This window comes from Oenanthe melanoleuca, chromosome 6 (genome assembly GCF_029582105.1).
Source record: "Oenanthe melanoleuca isolate GR-GAL-2019-014 chromosome 6, OMel1.0, whole genome shotgun sequence".
In the NCBI taxonomy this organism is placed as follows: domain Eukaryota; kingdom Metazoa; phylum Chordata; class Aves; order Passeriformes; family Muscicapidae; genus Oenanthe; species Oenanthe melanoleuca.
Genome location: NC_079340.1, coordinates 18962562 through 18980554, shown reverse-complemented (window position 1 = coordinate 18980554; position 17993 = coordinate 18962562). Strand labels below are relative to the sequence as shown.

The window sequence follows — 17993 nt, the reverse complement described above, 5'->3', positions numbered from 1 at the left end:
CCTTCTCTAAAACATAATCCAGCTTGATGACTTATCAGGCATTTGTTACTATTCTTATGCATGGGGTTTTTTTTCCCCACAAGTATTCTCTTTTTAGCTACCTGAAACAAAGTAATGATTTAGAACAATTTAATCACTGCATTTTAAATTGAAACATTGCTTGAGGAAAAGTTCCCTTTTTAGGAGCAGAATTTTGCACTTATATACAACTCAATTTCTGTTTAATAAATAATGTAATGACATTATGTAGAAGCATTATGTAAATTTGGAGGTTTTTTCATGGAGTGACCTTAGGTTTCAAGAACACTTTTAGAAGAAGGGAAGTATTAGTTTATGACCTTTAAAAAATCTGGAGGTCAAATATGCCACGTGAAAAAGGTCCAAAGAAAGCCATCGAGGCTGCACTGCTTCATCTGCACAGGTTACAGAGCAGCCAGTGGTACCACAGCTGCTCTGAGCCTGTTAACAGCCAACTGCACCATAACTAACAAATCCTATTTAATCATATATATGTATTGCAATGTGCTACATATACCTTCCCATTTTATGCTCAAATAATTTTTTTTTTCTGCTAACATATAGAAGGATTTTACAAGAAGATACAAAATGTACTTTGTCTCAGATAATTTTAGTTCAATCAGCAATCCTTTCTATTATTTCCAAATCTGAGCCACATCTCAGAGCTCATGTGGTGGTGGTTTTGCAGGTTTTGTAGGAGCATCTTAGACAACTACGTTAAAAAAAAGTTGCAGAAGCTCAAGCACAAAACCTCAAGCACACAGTCACACTGTAACCCACCTGGTTGTATTTTACAAATGGGGTGCCAAATCCAGACAACTTTAATGTCAGGTAGAACTCTGCACCTGTGGAAATTAATGGTAGCACTCTATGACATTAACTAGAAGGAAATCAGGCTGTGTGAGTACCTTCTGTTTTTTCTGTAATGAATATTACTGCATTCTGTTTTCTACTTGCACTTCTGTGAGTTGACAGCATGCTTCCATGATTAAGATGTAAAGCTAGCAAATGTTTTAATTCAAATGTTATTACAAACTAGAAAGAAGTCAGATAAAACCAGAGATTTTTTTATTGCACAAAATAAATTATATAGAAACAATGCAACAAAACAACTCGTATTGTAGGCTGCACAACAGATGTTACAACATGGATATATTTATTGCTTTGAGAAAGGAGCAATTCAGTGCTAGTAAGCAGATTAGTTATACTTCTTGCTCATCTAGATTTTTCATAAAATTAATCCAGCTGGGCTAGAGGCATCTTGCAGCATACAGGTCAGGCCAAATTTGTGATTTGTTATCAACCATAACAAAGGTGCTGTAAACCTTCCTGACATTAGCATGAAACACCAATTTAACATCACCAGGACTGAGCCATACAGGTAGTTCACTATTGGAAGTATCATTACATATCTGATACATTTATATACAAGATTCTAGAGGTCCATTCTCAGGGTTTGTATGAGCTGTTGTTTCAAAATAAATCTTGCTTACAAATGTTGATGCAGGTTTGAACAGGCTTCACTCTACATCAAGAGGCATGACCATGGGGTTTTGCCACAACCCCCCAAGTACCAGCACTTCCCATCTTTAAATGGAAAATTGATCACTAGTGCTGACTCAGTTCTAAGTGTCTCACTTTGTCTAGGGCCACACTCTGATTTGAGATTAGAAAACTCCTCACATTCCTTTGGTAGAACTGAGGTGAAATTTACAGGTAAAAGGCTGAAATTTACAGTGTTTTTTTAAAGTACTTCAAAACACAACATATTTGGTTCTTCAAAAGATAAAAGCATGCAGTACTGGTATTGCACTCACATCAAATGGATTTTAAACTGCTACTTTGTGGACCCTGAGATGCTGAGCCAAATTAATTACTACAGAAATTAGTTCTTAACAAAAATTGTAAAAATGGACAATATTCATGTAATAAAACACATCAAATCCTGATCAACTGCAGATCTTTCTGAAGCATGAACATAAATGAGAGAATGCCATTTCAAGTGCTCATAATCTGAGTCAAATTCTCCCCCAATTTGTCAAGGACACAAGTATTTACTCAGTTGAGTTCCTACCAATGAATTCTACTGCTAGTGTACACACTCATTATTGCAGAACTTATGAGAAGGTTAATATAATAAGAGTAAATTTAAACAATATTAGTCACCCATGAAAGGAAATTAAGTGAGGAAGTGGGAAGTCTGGCTCATTTCAAGTCTCAGCTACAAGGATAATTAGAAAAAGTCACTCCACTGAGGTCAAGCTGAAGAACTTAACTAAGCATCAGACCCATGAAGTAGATCCCTGTAGAATCCCACAGAAATAAGTAAAGGGATTTTGGATTGTACACTAATCTGTACACAAACAAATATGGTTGTCACTTTTTACTGTACTTTAATAAAATTCTTTACTGTATTTTTTCTTCCCTGAAACTGTGTTAATGCATTATGATGAATCAAAATACAGTTGAAAGGGAGGGTTCAAATAGCTGCAAAATATTACAAGAAGTGAATTATTCTGAATTTAAAAAATATTATTTTACAAATTCTTAGAATCTTTAGTGATGCACTCACATTCCATGCATGTACCCAGCAGTAGTTTCCTTTGAAGGAAGGTAAGTATTAAACTTGACTAATCTTGCATGCTTTTTCATCCAGGGGACTGTTTATTAAATACTGTATGTAAAATTCTGTCATCTTGTAAAAATGTTAGTAAGCATCGTAAGATTCAACTAAACAACCAGATATACCCTGAAATGCCCATTGAAACACATGCATCACAAAAAATGGTTAGCATTTTTTATACTTATTCTGAAGTAGAAAAGTTATAAGGCAAGATGAAGCTAATATCAAAGATGAAAAACAGCACCACAAGCCTCTGTTTTGCAATTGCTTTCTGATTGGACACAAAATATATTATCATAGTCAGATACAACTGATTAAGGTGAGAAATGCATTTAGCCCAGCTGTACTAACTATACAGCTTCACACAGAATAAACATTCCATAAATCAACAGAAAATGCATTTGAGCACAAAAAATAAAAATATGTAAGTGATTCTCTAAGCAGCATTTTGTTTTCTTTTTTTTCCAAAACATTAACATACATAGATATTGGACTGATTAAATATCTACAAGTGCTTTTCCTTTACAAAAATACATATATTCTTAATAGTAGGATAGACTGTCATTAACAATGACCTGTGTTTTTTTCACTTCAATTTGAATGATTTATAAGCTAAATTTTACAACCACAAAAAGGTTTATTTGTAATAGGATGTTATCACTTTTGACAAAAAGCTTAAAACATTTTATATTTAACAAATTAGCAACTTAAGATCACAATATGTTCTATGAGCTCCTAAGTACTGTGAGGGCTGCTTTATTAAAAACTGGTAACTACTGATCAAATGCAAGGAAGCATTAGAACATTATTACTGCTCACCATAGGCTCCTTTCTTTTAACTTGGATCACAGCTTATATAAGGACACTTAGGCCCCCACCCCCAAAAATCCATTGAGAGTTACTCTATATCCTCTATTCAGTAGCCTGGAACATCCAAAAATTCAGGCTTTGCATTAATTTAAAAAAATGCAAAATACTTTCCTTTCAATAGTTAAGTCTGCAATAAGGGAAAAAATGATGCATTGCTTCATGTTTATGCTAAGAAGCTTCTATTTGAGAAAAAAAAAAAAAAATTATCAGTACGTATTTAGAATGAAATCTTCCAGCCAGCTAGATAATTATATTGACCTATTACTTTCCAGTTTAGTTAACCACTATCCTGGAAAAGGAAATCAAGATTATTTGGATTTTTTAATATTCTGTTTTATACTGCACAAGTAAAATAATCACTTCTTACTAATCAATGGTCTCACGTCAAGGACAGCAATGCCATTTGCTAAAAAAATAGCTATAAAAATCTGTAAAACGTACTTAGTATCTTCCTATTATCCTCCAAATCTGTCCTTTCCACCCTCCAAAAATTACTGAACTATGACTAGAAACCCCAAAAGTAGCTTGGTGACTATTTTGTGCTTTGGAAGGTTTACAGGATTGACAGCACACTGAGTTTTTTGTTAGTTCACAGGCCAGGTATAGCAGACACATCAGTAAATGCAAGCCTTTGTGCTTTTCTTCAGGAACATTAGCTAGGACTCAGAGCTACTCTGTGTCTGTTGACTCAACCTCAATGCTATTCCTGTTGTTTCTTTCCTTCTCTAATTTGTTTTGGAAACTGCTAGGTGTGCCTAACCCTTTAGCTTGGTGACACAGACAACTACCACTGGTTCAGCTCTGCTTGATTGACTCCAGGTAACTCTTGACCATTCAGGCACTCCAGGAAAGTGTCAATGTCATATTCCAAGTCCATTTCTGGGTGGCGTTACCTTTGGTATTAATTCAATAGGTGCCTTAAAACTATTAGGCAATCAGATTATCCATAAAAATAGTTTATTTTTAAAAAACCCTAGTTTTTAAGAACAAACTAAATATCTGACAGCAAAGACTAATTTTAAATTAATAAGTATGTGATATTTTTTCAGTAAAAATGGAGCATGTTTCATTTTACCACATCAAAATTCAGGAGACAACAGGAACAACATCTACCATACTCAATATAATACAAAGCTGAATTTTAAGAGTAGAATACCATTATAAAATATGTGCCTTGCACTTTGACAATAAACATCTTCATTACAACTTCATTTGTAATAAAACCCTCAGTATGTTATCTAGCAGCAAAACCATTTTACTGTGCAGCCATTTTGTATATTGTACAGTAACCTTCTCTCAACTCTTTGCTTTACACTGACTGTCATGAGGAAAAAGGAAAATGCACAGTAGCTACTTCTGCTCACCTCATCCTGTCAACTGTCAACCATGTTAGAAGCATTTCCTAAAAATACATATAAAAGTTACTTCAAAGAAAAGTACCTAATGGTTCAGAAAAACAAGCAAATTCAAACCAATCCCTATCTTTGGTTAAAATTAATGTAACAGCAAAAACTACCACTTACAGACATCTTTCATTCCAGAATTACTCCTCCATCCTGAGCTTACAGAACTTTGTCTCCTTCTGCAAATACAAAAGATAGCCTGGACATTTCTACCCATGTACAGAGCTCCTCCACTTCACTGCCACACTCCAGGACCACAGAGACCTAAATTGTTTTAGAGAATTATAAACAAATCTCTCATTAGAGAATGAAACAACATCCTTAGCTGTAGGGAAAGCTACCTGATTTAAGCAAAAAATTTATGGCACATACTTTGGATGGAAGAATCTGTCAGGAATTCATTAATTAATTCATTTCCTATTCTGGAACCTAAGGTTTTAATCTGACCTACAGAGAGTGTATACAGAAGGTACAAAAGGAAATCAATAGGTAGATCTGTTAATGAAGAAAATTACTTAAAAACTGCAAGACCATCTTTTGAAGGACATTCCAGCAAGGGATGCTTCAGCTGAGGTCTGAAGGTCAGACAACCCCTATATGACAAAATTAGAGGTAAATGTGCAGTTGGAACTTTACAGATTTCCTTCTGGTGAATCAATCCCCTTGTGTCTTGGAACTCATCCTGGAACCCACTCTAGTAGTTCAATCCCTCCTCAAACAAGTGTTTTTAGCTGATATCCTTGTGGAAGCCTGACCTTGCTCAAACTGGCTATAAAGGACTGAACATGCAGAACTGTGAAAACTTTGCTGAAATCCATGAGAGCTGCCTGATCAATGAAAGCTGGCACCTCATGTGCAGTTCCACCTTTATAAGTCCTTAATGTTTTGACTTTTGGGTAGGAAATTGAGTGGGGTATAGGAATGGCCAAAAGATGTGTAAGAACCCAGAATTAAGTGCAGGAGAGAGGATGCCTGTTTAGATATTTTAACTGAGAAAAATAATAAGTCAACAAAGCATAAAGTAAAATGAGAGGGGAATATGCAGCATGATATATGCACTTTTTTAGGAAGCAAAGAGATGCCTTCAATCTGCCAGATTAAGTGAAGAAACTGGACCAAACTTCTAGATAAGGATGTAAGTCTTAATTGCCTTTGCACTTTTCCAGGACAAAAATTAGTCTGATCAGTGAATGTTCTTAACCAGTATTTTATGTAGCCTCTCTATAAACAAGGCTCAACCTATTTATTTTGAGACTAAAGACTGGTTTTGAACAGCTGCCTGTTCTCTAGTATTTCTACCAGACATAGTATTGGCTGAGCTGGATGCTATGCCTTTTGTTGCAAGTTCTCTCAAGAATGATTTTTTTCTGGGGAGTGAATAAATACTTGCCTTCAGTTATATGAAAATATATGGAACAAGACAACTCAGTGATTGGTTCAATTAAAGGACTAAGCCATGGCCTATGTTTTTTAAACAGCAGAGAAGGAAAAATTGCTTACTTCTCTCACAAAGTCATGTATAACAGTTATTCATGGCAGAGATGAGATGAAACTCTGGACCATTATTTATTTTGTCTGCAGTAAGAGCCTAGCTCCTATCTAAATGTAATGGGATCAATCTCTTTTCTCCTGCAAGATACACTAGAACTGTTTGTGATCAGAGCAGAAAAGTCAAGTCAAATTGCTGAAACCTATGGAGAAAAAAAGACTGAGATCCAGAATTAAAGCGTGCCTCATGCAGAAAATGGAATATTTTCAACATGAAAGTACTTATTTTAATATGTCTATTGAGATAGGGTAGTTTTAATTTAAATTATCTAAAAGAACACATTTCTTTTTATCCTTTTTTTCCCCACGAAAGCTTCTCAATTCACTATGTTTATGATATATTCTTGCTGAAAGTATAAGACCATAGATAAAATTCAGAAGCAAATACTACCCTGTCAAATGAAAATAATGGGCTTTAAAAGTATTCTGTATTAGTAATCAGGCACTTCACTTTGTGTAACATTTTCAGTAAAGTCAAGATAATACTTTTGTAATTTTTTTTGCATAACTGCAAGCTAGCTGAGTATGCACAAATACTTCTTGCACTGCATACTCCCAAGACTCAAATCCCCAAAGCTTTCATGTGAACAATACCTACTATAGTGATGAGTCACTTCAGTTATTGTAGCAGTCTTATTTGGTATTTCATTAAAAAAAAATCCCTCATAGGACTAGGCCCTTAGCTTCCAGGAATGTAGTAATGCATCATGGAAGATACATGTCTTGATTAATCATCTAAATTCCATATTGTTTGAGATAGTACAGGATCTTGCTTCTAAATTCTAGCTTACGGCTTGTTCTGAGATAAATGCAGCAACCAGTTATGCACAACAAAGTTGTTTATGATTTTCATTAATGAGTTTTTCACTTCTAGGGAAAAAAAAACCCAAGCAGCACCAAATATGCTAAATAAGGGACAGCAAGGTTAGGTAGTAGTGTGGAATTTTTTAGGTCCCTCTGCAGTTAGATACTGCTAATGTGGGAAAGTCAAAGAAACACAGTGGCAGCAACACTTATTTTATATTCCTATGCTTTACAAGGATGCAGTGGTGATACTTTGTCATGGAAATGCTCAGGAAGTGTGACTTTATCCAGGCATCTACTCTAGCATGGCATATGGTGCAGTCTGAAGGGAAGGCCTAGGTACTCATTTCACTTTACCTCATCTTTGGCACACAGGAATCTGCATTCTCATATTCCTATGGTGCTCAGATACTCTTAATTGGCACAAATGAATTAAATCTTTGTATCTGTAGAGACATGGCACATAGGTACTATATGAGTGAAAATTTCCTGTAAAGAAGGCAATGCCTGTGTTGCACAAGCTGCCCAGTTAAGATATGTATTTCACTGGCACTTTACTTTTACAAAAACTATTAAACTACAGCAGCACTCAGGCACCATGCCATCAAATCAGAAATGCATAAAGTGTAGGTGGTTAGCTCATATACATTTAATGCCACCATTCACAGCCAGGAACGTCGATTCAGATCTGTCACTATTTTCCATGCTTAAAACGAAGATTTGCCTTCTGTAATCTAGCCTTAACTTGCATCAAGAAAATACCATGAATCAAAACCAATGTCCAACTCTGATTGAAAAACTTCATGGTTCTCTGAATTATGAATAAAGGAAGTTACCAAACAGTCAAAGAAAGCTTCTATTAGTTGCCATTCCAAAGCCAAGGCAAAAGAGTGCTATTCTAAGGATCCTGTTAGTGGATGGATTAAAACTTACATGTTCCTGTCTTTTACAAACAAGTCTGTTGAAATTTTTTCAAAACAGCACACACAATTGTTGAGAAAAAAATTGTGCCCTGAACCAAGCAGAAATTATGCTTAAGCATCCTAGCATTAGTTTTGTGATAAACTGAAATAGCTGTTTTATGTCAAGAAAATCTACAGTGAAAATTCTGGTATAAAAACACATGAAATGTATAAAAACTGCAAGGTGTAATTTGTATGTGCATGTAAATATTTACAAATAATATCCTATTTCTACTGTACAAAACAACTGTATATGCTAAAGAGAAGAATGATTTTCAATCAGAAAGCATGCTCTGCTCTTCCAAGCTGCTCCATGAGCTGGACTTCTAGGTATAAAAAGAATCTATTTTTCCAAAGAGACTCTGCAGAGACGGGCCCTCCCTACAAGGAGTATCTTCTTTCTGTCAAGTAGCACGTAACAGACTGGGTGGGCAAAGGGATGTCTGCTCCCTGCAGCCAGCACGTGCACCCCTGCCTGTTTTTGGGCAAAGCAGTGCCTGTATTTGCCAGCACACTGAAGAAAGGGACAGCAGCTTCTTCCTAAACATTTTCCTTTCCCAGTTCCACTGGCATCTGCACAATATGTGCAACCTTGACCTGTAATGGCAGGGTTCCTTAACAGACTGCTACTAACAGCATCTTGATTTCTGCATGTCATAAGGGCTTTGGAGTGCAATGGTTGGTAGGATTCAACACAGCTACATGTGATTCCTTGAGCCATCAATGTTAGAACTCCTAGCAACATTAAAGGGGCCAGATTTAATCCACAGCATGCTTATTTCTCCTACAGAACATACCACTGTACATGAACATAAACTTACCAAGGAATTACAGCCTTACACCTATCTTTTGTATTTGATCCCAAGAAAGAATTTTCACTTTGTCTATCTAAGAATGATCAGTTCACTCTACAGTAGCTTGTGAAAAATTGATTTGGTTCCTTTTTGCTGTATGTAAAAGGCATAAAGAAAGTAAACAGCTATCTACAATACCAGCAGGCATGTACTAAGTAGAAATTACATAACGTGACTGAATTTTAAGTATCTCCAGAGAATCTGATCAGAAAACCTCAACTGACTTTTAAGCAAAAACAACGGAAGACAGAAAACATACACATTGCTATGCTCCCTGCAACATTACCAAAAAACCCAAGAAACACCCCATACTAGAACCATCATGCTTGCAATACCTAAGGCAACAATCACTTTAAATCCAGCACTACCAGGTCTTAGGAAAAAAAAGATGACCTGAACAATTATTTTGGTCAGACTGCTAATCTTCAGTATTGCATTACTTCTAATTTTATGGAAATAGTTTTATGACGTGACTTTAACTAATGAAAATTTCTGTAATGAATTCTAAAAGCCAGATAGTCACAAGAGATACAGTATGTAATTAAAGCTATATATTATTTTTGTCTTAGCATATTATAGACCTCTATTCAATCTTAAAAGGAAATGTTTAGTATGAAAAGTAATAATTATGAAAAATTTTGCCTTGGTCATAATTTTGTAGCAGAATTTAGTTGATCCATAGACATTTATATTATTTTACCTTCATTTTTATGGAGGCTTTATTAGAAGAAATGTAATCTGACCAGAAGCCATTTTTCCAAAAACAGCTAAATTCCAGACCTCAGGGAAACCATCGGAAAGTGCAATCACAAAGGCTGCAATGCTTTTAAGCAATATTAGCAATTTAGAAGATTTAAAATTACAATTTTGAATTATCAAGTTCTACATCTCTTGTTCAGTGTAATTAATCTTCATTCACTGCAAAAGGACTGTTGCACACTCATGAGTGAGCTATACCTGGACCCTTGAGAACCTTATCAAGGAAAATGTAGTGGCCCAATCACCACTTCTCTTCTAAATAAATTTTCTATACAAAATATTGTCAAGGTATAATCCTTAGTTATTTTTACAGTACTCTATGATTTAAACAACAATATTCAGTAAAATAGTGTGTGACACTGCAACACTACATGAATGAGCACTCTGCCATTTTGCTAGTGTAATCAATATTAGGACCAGAAAAATTTTCTAACACGCAAGCAAAAATATTCCATAGGTTTGGAGTCTTGACTGTACACTTCATGATTTTGGCTATGATTTGCAGCACACTCTTAAGATACACAAATATCTTATGCACATTTCAGTAGCAGAATGGCACTTGGCTTGCTCTAATAGAAACAACAGAGATGCAACTGACAATTTTAAGAAAGACAATGTCCTTATTTGCATGCTGAAATTCTGGCTGTGTCCCCCCAATCCAGGCACATCCATTCATTGTGCAATCTGTCGATGGGTAAACAAATAGTGCAGGATTCATCTCAGTGGGATCTGGCCCTTTGGTCTAACCGAAGTCAATTCTAGGTCGATACTGAAGTACCATAGGGTAAGACTGAAAACAAGCAAGGGAAAAACAACAACAAAAACAGACAAGAAAGCATGAAGACATGATTCATAAACAATACAAAAAAATGCAATTAAAGACTACCTTAAGAATAGCCAGACCTTATCTCTAAGACAGATGTATATGACAATTTATGTGAAATAATTCCATACATTTCAACAGTTAAATCCATCCCTGTACTTCAAATCTATAAGCTATTTGTCACTGACATACAGTTTCTGTATCTGCTTTTATATATTTCAATATTTATGTTTTATAACATTTATACTTGGGAGTCCTCAAACAAGTCTTATTTCTGTGTTGCTGTCTTTGATAAAAAGCAATCTTGACATTTTATACTTTCTAAACCAAAGTATATTTACAGGTGATATGCTTTGAAATTTATATACAGAGGTTCCCTAGCTAAAGTATAAAGAAGGTCAATTTGCTGCCAGTTGGTTTTCTGAGAGTGATAAATTTTTATTAATTCCTACTGAGGGGAAAAAAACCCCAAAACAAAAGCAAATCAGCTTCTTGGATCCCTAAACGGGATAGAACTCGTGGAATGGAAGGCAAGAGTGGACGGATTTCCCAAAAGGGCTGTAGAATATCTGGGCACTAGCTGCTCAAACTGTTGTTTCACTCAACCTCTTATTTTTCAGTCTGTCAGCATTTGATTTGTCTCAAGTTTTCCTCTTAACTTCATTAGCATCCTGGATATTTTCTATAGCATAAAACCCATGCAAATCTCATTGTTTCACTAGCTGTATGGCCTTAAATGCCTCTCTGCCATACAACCGAGAAACAAAGCTAATTTAAGTTTTGTAATTCCAAATTTGGAAATATAAAGAATTATTACAGAAGCTATCATTAAAACCAGAAACATTTTGCTTTATCCTTCAAATGCAACAGAGGTGAAGAAACAAAGATACAGCTTCAGAGAACTACAAAGTTAATAAACTTTTTTTCACTTTTATGGTAATGAAATATCACCAGAACTGAACTGGTCACGCTTGCAGGGGATTTACAAATTGGAGTTCAGAGAAATCACAAGGTAAACCCAGAAGTATTAACAGTACCAGGAGTATTTAGGAGAGACAACAGGGAGCACCATGTGTATTCTGCATGTACAATTAACAAACATGTACCTGCAGTGTTATAAATTACTTGGTCTTTGATTAATTTTTTTCTTTGACCAGGACATGGCTACCATATAATTTAAATGCTGTTTCACATGGTTTTTGACTTTGAGTATAAAAAGTGTGCAGATCTAATCGGAAGTGCACACAGGCAGAGACAGAGAATCACTACACTGAAACTGCCAAGTAAACCAGTGAGGCTCAGTGTTTTAGCAAACAAAATCACAGAACTGTACAAACCAAATGCACTATGCTGGGACAATTCCAATTATTGAAGGAGGCACGAGTGCAGTAGTTAACTTCCATCACTAGTGGGGAGTGACCCTCTACCACTGGCTGTAATTTTTTACTCAAGACAAAAATAGTATTCTGAAGTTGCAAAGTAACTTTTAGAAATCAGTTTGAATCAAAATTCTCAATGAGGTAACTGAATACTGTTTGGGAACCAGATTTGTCAGTGAAACTTTGAAACCAGATTCAGTTTGCAGTTCTGGAGGTTTTGCTTCTAGAGATTATTCAATTTCTAATTTTAAAAATGTGAAAGAAACAGAGTTTAGAAAAATCTAACATTTTTTTACTCCATCAAAAAGGACATATGAATTCCCATAAAGAGATGAAACCAGTGTAATCTCTTAATTCACATTCTTCATTTTTGATCCCTTGCCAGTGACTGCCCAATGTTGCTTAGTTAGAGGAATGAGATAGGAAGAGGTAGATAATCCTTTGAGGCTGATATGGGTATCAACCTACAGAGTGATATCTCTCAAAAAAAATCACAAACAAAACCACAAAAACTGTCCTAAAAATTCCTAAATCCTTTGAATAAAGTTTGTGCTGTGGGAATGAAAATGTTCAGACCTTGCTCACAGAGTTTTAGCACTTTGTAGTGAGGAATTATAAAAACTCCACAAGTGGAATTCCAATGGAGGTGCTGACAGGACCTTAATGACTGTAATATGTACAGTCGTGAGTGCCTCTTACCTGATAGAAAGTGCCATCCTGTGAGCAGACTTGCGAAGATGAGCAGTTCTGGCACCGAAACTGCGAAGGAGATGATTTTCTGATCAGATAAGAGGCATCCACAGCTGGACATACACATTTACCATTTATTGATTTTAAAAAAAATTTTTAAATGTAAAGGCTACAATAAATCTACTTATTCAAAAACAGACAAGACTTGTTTAGTGAATAATTGGACAATTTTTCCCTTTTCTTGTCTATCTCATGTAAGGTCCATAGCTACGCCAGTAAAAGCTCATGGTCAATAGTACCAGAGATGAAGATAATGGATTCACTTGATCTTCATTCAGAAGAAGAGATTGGTAATTAATCACCACTGCAACTTCATTGAGGAAAACAAAATCATAGAAGCCTAGATATTACTGGATTTATTACCAGCACAATGGAATTTTTAAAGGTTCATCTTCAAAATCATATTTGACTTTGGGGGAATGATTTAAAACTACATGAAAGAGAAGATGAACACATGCCTGGCTATACTGTGTGTATAAAAATACACTTACAAACTTAACCAAACTTATCCATTCACTAAATGTTAAAAATCTATAGTTCTGAGATTTTTGAAAATTTTTAGTGCAAATATCTTTTTATCAAGATCATAGTTACTGTTGCCTCCAATTTCATACAGCTGCCAAAAGTCCATTTGTAGGCAAGGGCTGCAGGATGAAATGCCATGAAAAAATTCCACTATCACTGCAATTGTTGCCTCAACACCTCCTAATAGGACAGCCAATGCTAACAAAGACACAAGATGGCAAACCAAACAAACATCCACTGGTTTCAAGGCAGTATTGGAAAAAATTTTACCTAGAGCTCCCTTCCTCACGCAATACTGGGGTTTCAGCAATCACCAAATTTCAGTGCAATATTACTTTCTAGAATACTTGCCTATATATATTGACATCCCTAATTCCTATCAAAACCTATCCTTTCCCCTCCAGCTTCAGATTAAGGTGAAACTTTAGGAAACTTGTGAATTGTTAATTCTACAGTGTGTTTAATCCTCTGTCTTCTCTGCCCGTGTCCCAGTGGTTTTTATTCTAAGCACTAGGAAGCTTAAAACAAAAAAAATAACAGAAAAATTTAAGATTTTCTTCAGATCAGTACATTAAGGTATGTTAAATGCTTAACCTTAGCTGCACTCCAATTTAGCCTCCACTAGTCATGATAGACAAACTTCCATACTACAAAGCAATAAAGAGTGACGACCGATCAACAGGCACACACAAACAAATGCATAAAAGAAAGAGAAGAAAAGGGGATAGGACTTCTAACCAAAAAAATTAAATATACAAAGCAGCACTAAACCCAAGTGAATATCAGTCCTGAAAAAAAGTATTTTAAAAATTTAAATACTGCAATTCTAAAGTATACACATGCAGCAAGGAAAAGACATCTGGCTGTGATCTGAATGTTATTGTTATAGAGCATATAAAAAAATAATAGATGTATATATTAACAGAAACAGTAATAAAACAATTAGATTTCACCAGTAACTTTTCAGTGTCACTTTCAGTTTATTGACTGAATAAAATAGGTTCTTACTGAAGAACTGCTGGATGCAGATTCCCCAACTATTGTAACTCAAAAGGTCACCAAAAGCAAATTTGCTGAAAAAGAACAAGGGCTTGGGTTTTCAGTTATTTAAAACTCTGAGCAGAACTTGCATGTACACATTGTACATCAGCTATTTTGAAGTTTCAGAATCTACACAATGTATGTGCTGCAGGGTTTCACCCATAGGGTTTTATACAAGAAACTGAGAAAACATGCAGAAGGCCTTCTTAAATAGGAGTTTTTTTGAAGGGTCATAGATTACATTCAGGCCTAAGATGTGAAAGCATGTATAGTCTCTATAATAAATGTACCAAAACATCATTTATCAATAATGTAACAGCATTTACGTTTTCGCCTCTTAGTCTCCATCTTGTCATGTAGATGAATTCCATAGTATGATCCTTCCCCATGATTTCTCCATTGCATAGTACATCCAGCTTAAAATGTAACAGAACAAACAGTAAGACAAGGGGATGCAGAATTATAATGTCTAAATGAACTGCTAAGTGTATCTCCAGAGTTAATCCCTCCACTCCTATCATTATATAACAATTCCATCAGACATGTATATCAAACCTGGATGAATACAGCATGCTGACAATATGCTACTTTGTACACTGGTATTCAACTGGTATTTTTTCACTTTTGTGTTTTTATTTGAAGTAGCAGACAGAAGGAAGTCTGCTACTAAGGTATGAAATCACCAGCAGACAAACATTTCCTATATTTAGCTACACTACACAGTCTCTGTTTGAAGAGAAAGCCTTGTGCTGTATTTTGAAGTCCACCTTGCTATGCTAGTGCTCTTTCAAACCCAAAGATATAAACCAGAAGTACAGTAATTTAAATTAAAAAACAGATTGTAAAGAAAATTGCAAGAATTAGTTCAAAAATAATCATAAATTACAAGAAAAATGCACTTCAAAGTATAGAAACATCCCTTAACTGAAAGCTAAAGACAGAGATAAACAATGATCTCAGTGTGAAAAATGTCTAGTTTAAATGTCTGTATTATAGCATCTTACTGCTGCCTGCCACTTCAAATGTTCAACAATGTTTTCATTACTAGAGCTATAATGATTTCTGGGTTTTAGACAAAAAAAGAGTCAACATTTTGAAGTAAGCACATTCTTTGTAAAACAAGCCATTAAGGTACCAGACAGATTAAACACCAAATGACACCAAAAAGGCTGGTCAGCATGTCATGACACTGTGACAAACTCCTCTGTACAGTTATAACCTGTACACCAAACCTAACTCAGCCCTACCCCTGACCAAAGCTGGGAGGCTGCTGCTGGTGCTAAGGGCAGCCTGCCCTTCATGCAGCCTTTGGCTCATGTAAGACAACAGGCTGAAGAGATAGGCTGCCCTTCAGTCTAAATTCCTGTATCCCTGGAAAGAGGGAAAGCAGGTTCAAACATGATTTAATTTCATAGAAATATATTATGTTTATGGGAAATAAAAATACAATAAAATAAAATAGAATAAAATAAAATAAAATAAAATAAAATAAAATAAAATAAAATAAAATAAAATAAAATAAAATAAAATAAAATAAAATAAAATAAAATAAAATAAAAATACATCTTTCTTTCAAATGTACCTCATAGGAACTTGGAAGTTTTAATTTTAAGCTGAGAAACTTTTTGATAGTTCCCACGGTCACTCGAGTAGAACAGCGGATAAATTTCTTCATTAAGCCCTAAAGCAAAAAAAACAGCAACAAATCAGAGAAAAACATGTTAGAAATTCTGGAAAATGTGAGTAATCTTTAGTGCAAGAACAGCTGGAAATAATAATTTTTTCAACCAGTGACCAATTTTACTGCACTGTCTTCTAATTCATAATGACACCATAGATTCATTTTTGTTCACTTGTTTTCAAAATTTAAAGATGACAAAGATGACAAAGAAGTACATTTGACCCATCTCTAAAGATATTTCTAAAAGATATAGAAGGAAGGAAAGAATAAAGCAAAACCCAGCTACCACTGAAACCATGAAAACACCCAGAAGAATTTAAGTAATCTATGTGTTTGTCTTAGTAATGCTGGGGGTCAAAAAAATGTTGCTTTTCTTAGAAGTATTAAGAACCCCCGAAGTTATATTTGTAACATAAAACACAGAAATATAAGTAATTTTATTAGAAGAGTTCTTAAATATATTTTTCTTTTTATTCTTCCATTTTTAATTTAATAAAACATTGTTAAAATGTAAGGTGATTTTTAAAGACTTTCTTCTAGACTCAGTATGTTAGGTAATCCTCTTCAGGAATAGAAACCAAATGTCCCTAATTCTTAAAGCAGCAATTGGCAGGTATTATTCTACACATTTTGCAGACTGAAGATCTCCCCAAGGCCACAGACAACACATCAGAGTCAGAATCAGGTTTACAGCTCAGAAGATCTGGATCCCAGTCATTCAGGGTGCCACATATTTGATAAGCAGGTTCATTCTGGCACGTTAAAACAGTAATCCTGAAGGTATGAGGCAGCTCACCTACAGCTACCTTTATAAACACCTCTGTGGTGTGCTGTAATCTGTTGTGTAATGCAGTTATATACCATAAAGGCTGTAGACTACAAGACTATAATCCACACACTAACAAAAATTCCACTGTCACAGATGCCTTTCTGTATAGAACTGTGTTTTTCACAAAATTCCAGAGATGCACTGAAATGCCTCGAAGGGAAGGACTAAATAAGTATGGAAGTAGGAACAGGTCACTAGATTAAGGTTTATTTTTAATGGTTCCTATAAGATGCTATTCTGTCATCAATAACTGCAGCACAGCATGTTTGCTACTCACTTTGACGACATTATCTCCTGACTGCCCATTGTTGCGTAAACAGTCGAGGCAGATTGCAATCTGTGGGTCACTCCTGTGATAGTCTTTATCTTCTTCATTTTCATCACACTCCTCATCTACTTTGGGTTTATCAGCTTTTGGACTTTCATCTGTAAAATATGAAGATCATATTTTTTAAGTATAAAGTAATTAAAAATCACATATTTAAGAAAATACAGCATTTTTATGAGCCACAATTTTTCTTCAAATTAAATTTACACAATTATAATTCAGCGCCTTCTTAAACTGACCAATTTAAAAATCTCTGGGAACAAATTTTTATACTGAAATTTTAATGCAATATGCAAGCAACAGATTTCTATGGAACAGAAAATAATTAGTTGATGGACTATATTGGGTATGGGTATCTACTTCTGATATGTCTAAAAATTAAAACTGTGCATGCATCACAATCACTCAGACATGTAAACCTAGTGTATAGTGTGGCAGTTCAGTGACAAAAATAATGTTTTAAAATCAATAGTGGAATAACTTATCCCAATACTTTTACATCAAAGTAACATGGCTAATTGATATGTATTAGCTGTCACAATAATCCAGTGAAGACAAGTTCCTGTAATTTAATCACAAGGTAAACTAAACCTTAGATTTCATCTACTTTTACCCAGATCTAAGTATGTCACTGTAAGAACTCCAGGTGTTTCTCTCCAGAAGGATTTTATAACTAAATAGCCACATATTTACTTATTTCCCCTTAGAAGATATATAAGAAAAGAGGAAAGGTCTGTGTATTTTTAGCAGAGCTTATACAAAGAACATAATTGCATGCAACACATTATCCCCTTTC

At 34.9% G+C, this 17993-nt stretch overlaps 1 protein-coding gene across 5 annotated transcripts in view; it reads right to left on the bottom strand.

Moving 5' to 3' along the window:
• Positions 1-1064: 1064 nt before the first annotated feature.
• PCGF5 (polycomb group ring finger 5) overlaps positions 1065-17993 on the bottom strand; it is a 65738-nt gene continuing 48809 nt past the window's right edge. For 3 of the 5 annotated variants that reach the window (XM_056494701.1, XM_056494702.1, XM_056494700.1), the window contains 5 exons: positions 17147-17295; positions 15942-16040; positions 14686-14775; positions 12743-12802; positions 1065-10631 (listed from right to left, as the gene is read on the bottom strand). In XM_056494701.1, the coding sequence (XP_056350676.1) occupies positions 10584-10631; positions 12743-12802; positions 14686-14775; positions 15942-16040; positions 17147-17295 (446 nt within the window). In that variant the 3' untranslated portion in view covers positions 1065-10583. Of the gene's footprint in view, positions 10632-12742; positions 12803-13004; positions 14776-15941; positions 16041-17146; positions 17296-17993 lie in introns of those variants that run through there. The other 2 variants (XM_056494704.1, XM_056494703.1) reach the window with 2 other exon arrangements.